This window comes from Aphelocoma coerulescens (assembly GCF_041296385.1).
Source record: "Aphelocoma coerulescens isolate FSJ_1873_10779 chromosome Z unlocalized genomic scaffold, UR_Acoe_1.0 ChrZ, whole genome shotgun sequence".
NCBI lineage: Eukaryota > Metazoa > Chordata > Aves > Passeriformes > Corvidae > Aphelocoma > Aphelocoma coerulescens.
In genome coordinates, this window is record NW_027184085.1 from 32,079,622 (window position 1) to 32,085,621 (window position 6,000).

Here is a 6,000-nt window from a genome sequence, read left to right on the forward strand (position 1 = left end):
AAAATGCTGAAAGTACAGTGTTTAAGATGTGTAAGTCTTAACTGTGAGAAGCATGGCACAGAACAAGTTCACCAAATTTATTTTAATCCCCATGGAAAAAAATGCAAGGAATTGTTAACGCTACATAATTCCTGATGGACCACTGAAGTCACTATATACAAATAAAGACCTAAACAAAATTACATGCCATGGAACATCAGTCTCCTTTGTCACCTGATCTGTTCCTTACTACTGTTATTTACAGGTATCTGCTGTAAGGAATACGTAAGGCCAAGAATTATAAAAGTTTTATCTGTTACCACTCTACAGAACTTAGATAAGCAACACATTTAAAAAACACCAGGAGACACATGGGTCATGGAACACCCTGTACATTGCAATGTGTGTGAAACAGAGGCAGGAAGTTTCTCTTGAATTCTGTGGATTTCTGAAATGTAGTAACCTAGAGCCTAACAAAAACCAGATGGCAGCAAAACTTTATTTTATAACTACATCAGAGTGAGGAACAGACATTTCAAGTTACTCATGCAAAGTATGAAAAAGCCCCCAGTCACCAAAACTTTCACACCCAAACATCTCTTAGGAGCCCCAAGCTAAATCTGAAGCAGTACATAAAACTTCTTAAAACTTGCACAGGTATTCTTAAAGCTTTAGGTAAGAAGTTATTTCTGTCTCCCTTACATTCAACCTGCACTCCTGAACTTACAACCGCACAAAACCCCGGTGCAATCCAGAATGACACACACTTCACCAATAGCAGAACCAAAGCAGTATTGCACTGCAGCTGCCAAAGAGAAATTCAGTTGTGTGAAAAAATTTAAGAAAAAAAAGGTAACCTAACATATTTAAAATCATAATTAAAACAATGAACAAGACAAACCTTGCAACCTTGAATCGAATTCCAGGAACTCTCCTTTATCCACAAAATTACACACACACAAAAACTCCAACCAAACTAAAAAAATTTAGTCACTGAAAAATGTATTGAAAGATGAGATCAGCTAAAAAAAAAAATACATGGGCCAAGTACACGGAAATCTTTTTCATCACAGAAATCACTTAAAAAAAAAAAGTAGTAACAAGTAATGTCAAGAGTAGGGGAAGCTTGCTCTTTAATTCAACAGGGCAATGTATCTTGTCTGAGCAAGGCTTACTAAAAGATAGGTGCAAAGTACCAGATTAAAGCAATTTCAATAGGCTTAATAAGATGAAAAAAAGCAATGTCTTTCCACAACATGTGAGAAGTGGAGAACTTGGGCACACAACTTCAATCTGCCATTTTATTAGGAAAAACAGAGTCATTAAAAGCCCACCAATATAGGTTTTAATTGCTTGGGCTTCTTTCAACAACTCCAACAACAAATGGAGCACTGAATCTGATGATGTCTTAACAGTCATTTTCAGAAAGACAGAACTGCATACACCCCAGAATATTTTCTATTAAATTCAGCAGTGGAAGATACAGTCTCTCAAAGCAAATATTGTATCACTGCAAAACATTGCTCGAAGTACCCAAAGATCAGTAGTTTGCAGATTGATAGGTATGAAGCTAACTTTACTTCCTCATCTCTCTCCAGATCTCATAAAAACACCACCACCCCCAACCCAAAACTTCGCCAGGGAAAAAAAAAAAAGAAAACCACAACAAAAACAACGGTGGTACATGATTATCTGCCTGTTTCTCAAATTTTGCCTATTTCACGTTCTTTGAGAATACAGTATTGAAAATTTTGAGGATATACAGCCTATAATTAAAACTCATTACAGAAAAAAAAAAAACAATCAGCCGTACCACTGTGGATACAATTTTTTTCTTCTGATGAGCAAAGTGTACGTGTTATGGTTATGGTCTACCATTCACCTGAACAGTTTAAGCAAATGTTAGAGAAGCACATCTTGATAAAAGAGATCAATTTAAAGATGTGCTAATAAATACAATAGTGTGAAATACACTACATTCAGAGAAGATAAGTTTTTGTCACAGCATTTTAGAATGAAAAGAATACAACACTGAAATACAAAGAACTTACGTCTCATGGGTGCCAAAAAAGAAAATAGGCATTTTATTCATAGGAGGTTTTACTGCCCCATCAGGAACTTCATCCACCTAAGAAAAACAGACTATTATAATTCAAATCAAGTAACAATCAAGAACAGTTTAGGGGGAAATATGTAAAAGTTAAGCATTAAAATGAGAATAAAAATAGCTACAGAGAAGTAAAGCAGGTATTGAGATCTCTTTTGAACAGTATGTAAAAAAAATACAGCAGAATCAAAACCAGTATTACCAACAATAGAAAATTACAACACTTTCAGTTTACAGCGATACTTTTCACATGATGACTTTTTTTAAAAAGAGAGATTATCATGTGTTACAGGTGAAAGGTACAATTCAATTTCGTTCACATACTGCCCGTCCTTAAGCAAAAGCAACAGCAACACTTTGGACTATTATGCTGACCTGATAACTTGTGGAAGCCCAAATCTGAAGTACTACCAAAAGGATAACAAATTTTAAAAGAACCCCAATTCGTAAGTCAGCATCTTAGCTAAATACCTTTCTACCTCCATTCCCACATGCAACAGATGACCTACAGCAGTCCCAGAACTTGGCATGCCTCTTCTACGGGAGCACAGAGAACACAAAAAAGGACTGGACACGTTACCCTGTTTATCAGAAAGCACAGTAGACATAGCCCACTTAGGAGTAATCCTGCCATAAATTCGTGTCTTTCTTTTGCCAAAAAAGAGCAGTTACTAGGGGACACTATTTTTGTACAGCTCCAGAGGCCTGCACAGCTCCAGTGTCACGCTACCATACAGCAGTCTTCATTCCGTAAAGCCGCGTTACACAAATTAGGACAAGTAATGACTGCTTGAGAGGGCTACTTGTTACGGATTTGCAATGTGACTGCAAAGCCGCTTCTACCCTCGCGAGCTCAGCCGTGCCCTCCCTCACAGGAGGCGACGCTGAAGGCGCTGCTCAGCACAGGTGTGCGAGCACACCCCGCAGAGAACGAGGCAGGGGGAGGAGGGGGAGCCTTACCCTGGCTGGCCAATGGGGGTAACCTTTCATCTTGGCGAAGATCAAGTCTCCGGGTTTGAAATCTCGGCTCATGTTTTCTTACCGACGTGACGCCCTGTTGCCGCCAGGCGGGCCGTGCTGAAAGAAGGAAGGGCTCTGCGCTTCCAGCAACCACCGAGGCACTGCCAGGCACACGAGGAGCCGCTCACTGCCGGGATAATCACACCAGGCCGGGGGAGCATAGAGAAGGGCACACAAGAGGGCACGTCAGCAAGGGCGGGCGGCCCCTGGCTGGAGCGCGCTGCGCCGTGCCCGCCCTTCACCCCTGCAGAGAGACCCCTGGGCACTCCGCAGCCCCAGCCCCCGCCTGCGGGCAGGGCCAGGCCGCCCCCGGCTAGGAGAGCCGCCCACCGCCTTGTCCCCATCTCCCCCGTCCCCGACCGGCCACTCGCCCCCTCACGCTCACGCACAGGAGCACGACGCCGCGAGAGCGCTGCGGGGGGTGGGTGGGGGGGGGAAGGAGGGGGCGCGCGGAAAAGAAACTCCGCCTGCCCTCCTCTCCTTCCTCCATCCCTTTTTTTGCTCTCTCTCTCTCTTTCGCCCCCGTCGCCCCCCTTTCTCTCTCTCTCCCCGCAGCTCGTTCGCCCGCCCACCCGCCACTTCACCAGCGGCGCTACAGCTCCCCGCTACCAACCGAGCTAGCGACCGGCCCGCCGCCCGCCGCGGGAAATACGGCCGCGCCGCCTCCTCCCGCCAGCAGGCCGGTACCACCAGGCACGCCGCACAGGGGCGGCAGGGGAGCTCCGGCGTGCCGGCGGGGACTCGGCGCGCCCCGCCGTAAGACAGACGGCTCGGCTTCCGCCTCCACGCCTGAGGGAACGCGAGCAGCCACGAGAGACAAGAGCCCGCCGGACCCGAGGCAGGCTTGGAGAAAGGAATGGGGAAAGCCTCGTTCACTCCTTCTCCCCACAGTCGTAAAAGTGGTTCGTTCCTCCTCCGGTGGGGGCGGGGCGGCCGCGGCGCCCCTGGGGGGAGCGGAGGAGGACGAGAAAGAAGAAAAGAGCAGGAGGAGCAGCCGGTGCAGCGGCGCCGCTGTGGGACCGCCCCCGGCCGTGGCGGGAGCAGAGCTGAGGCCAGCCACGTATACGGGCGAATGGGCCCTGCCCAGCCACTGACAGGCTGGCGTGGTTAATGATCGCCATCCTCCTTCGCAAACCGGGCGGGTGCGACTGTCCCACGGGTTTCTTTGTGTGTGTCATGCCCCGCGAGCTCTGTTAGAGAGCCGCCCCCTTCCCGGGCGTCTCATCCCGTGTTGCTGCCGGCTCCAAAGCTGCCCGTGTTGCTCGGGTACTCCCCAGCCACTTGCTTGATGTCTTGACTTCCCCCAGCATCCAACAATCCACGGTTTTCTTAAGTCTGTCATAGAGTCCTTACCTGTTACTTAGTCGCCATTAACTCCTGTGTTTGGTGGAGGTTTTCTTTGGTTTGGTGGTTGGTTTTGTTTTTTAACTAGGACTGCTACTAATTTAGACTTTATGTTACTCCCCTTGTCCTCTCCACATATGTTCTCTCCGGGCTTGTTTACCAACCCGTATTAAACTTCCTCCTCACCTAGCATTTCAAGCCACTGTGCCCTCCTCTCCTGTTTGTATCAGCTGATCTCCTTGCTGAGTGCATCAGCCGCTGCCAGCCTCCCCACAAATACCTTTCTTCAAAGAGAAGACTTCAAAACCAGATATAAACCCACGAACTTCTTTCTTACAGCTTGCCTGTCGTATCTAATTCAAGTTCTGCATCAAAAAGTAGCCCATCAGCTCTCTGTGGTTTAGTCCTATGTGATGGCCCCACACAGTACCACCTGCAAGTCATTTGTATACTTTGTCTGTGCCATACAATGGAGGCCCAAACCAGTAGAAAGCTGTAAGAGCATGGGCACAAAAAATTACTCCTTACACTTTCACAGGGGCAGACCCCTAGCCACTTGTGCTCAAGTTCTTGGTGTGTGGGCTGATGCACAAGTTTTCCAGATCAGTTTTCTGCCAGCTGCCCTCTGTGCTACTGGAACATAAAGGCAAGTCCTTGTGAGAAGAATCATCTTACCACTTTCAGTTTTGATACTGAAACTCAAGTCAGGCCCAAAACACCCACTGCAGTTGCCACAGAGCAAGTTGTGATTTGTTCTAGGCTCTCTCCTCCTTAAATGCAAAATGTTGCTTTATAAATGTTAACTGTAAAAACTTCACACCATCTGTGTTAAGCAAGAACAAACTGCAATTTTCTGATGGCTTAAATATGTCAAATTTGTTTGATTTTCTTGGAGGTGGCAAAGCTCATATCCCTGGCACCAACTTTCTCATAAGAAATAGAAAATCATTGATATATTAAGAGAGATAAAAAACTTTCTTCCTATGTAAAAATGAATGGCCATTTGGGGCAAAAGTCCCAATTTCTGGTGGTATTTAATTTAAAAGATATAGATGCAGCACTTAGGGACATGGTTTAGTGGTGGTTTTGGCAGGGCTGGGTTAATGGTAAGACTCAATGACCTTAGAGGTCTTTTCCAACCTTAATAATTCTATGGTTCTGTATAAGAGATGTATTTTTCAGTATGGGAGGAAGGAAAGGTATTTGTTTGACTACATGCATGCAGCAACAGTATTGTGTCTAAAGTAATTTTTGTGAATCAATGTAAAAAACTGTGTGTGGGACATTTTGGGCAGATAAGCTAGTATTACTGGTTCAGAATCTTCCAAGTTTTTATACTGCCAAAACCTATCAGATCATTCAAACATGACGTTAAGTCTGTTTCCTTTCATATTATCACATAATTTAAATTTTTGCATTAGTTGAGGCCATTTTTCTTCATAGTAATTTTTGGCTACTTATCAGACTACAGCAGAGAGGATGTCCCCTTCACTCTGTATTTTTATAAAAAAAACCCCAACCATGCTGTTATTAAAAGAACTGCAACATGA

At 45.3% G+C, this 6,000-nt stretch overlaps 1 protein-coding gene across 4 annotated transcripts in view; it reads right to left on the reverse strand.

Annotated features, from left to right (window-relative positions):
- PSIP1 (PC4 and SRSF1 interacting protein 1) overlaps positions 1 to 3,814 on the reverse strand; it is a 34,529-nt gene extending 30,715 nt beyond the window's left edge. Inside the window, exons 1-3 of one of the 4 annotated variants that reach the window (XM_069000900.1) lie at positions 3,720 to 3,814; positions 3,047 to 3,233; positions 2,031 to 2,107 (exon numbers count right to left, since the gene is read on the reverse strand). In XM_069000900.1, coding sequence (XP_068857001.1) covers positions 2,031 to 2,107; positions 3,047 to 3,118 — 149 coding nt within the window. In that variant the 5' untranslated portion in view covers positions 3,119 to 3,233; positions 3,720 to 3,814. The other 3 variants (XM_069000901.1, XM_069000902.1, XM_069000903.1) reach the window with 3 other exon arrangements.
- Positions 3,815 to 6,000: the final 2,186 nt, after the last annotated feature.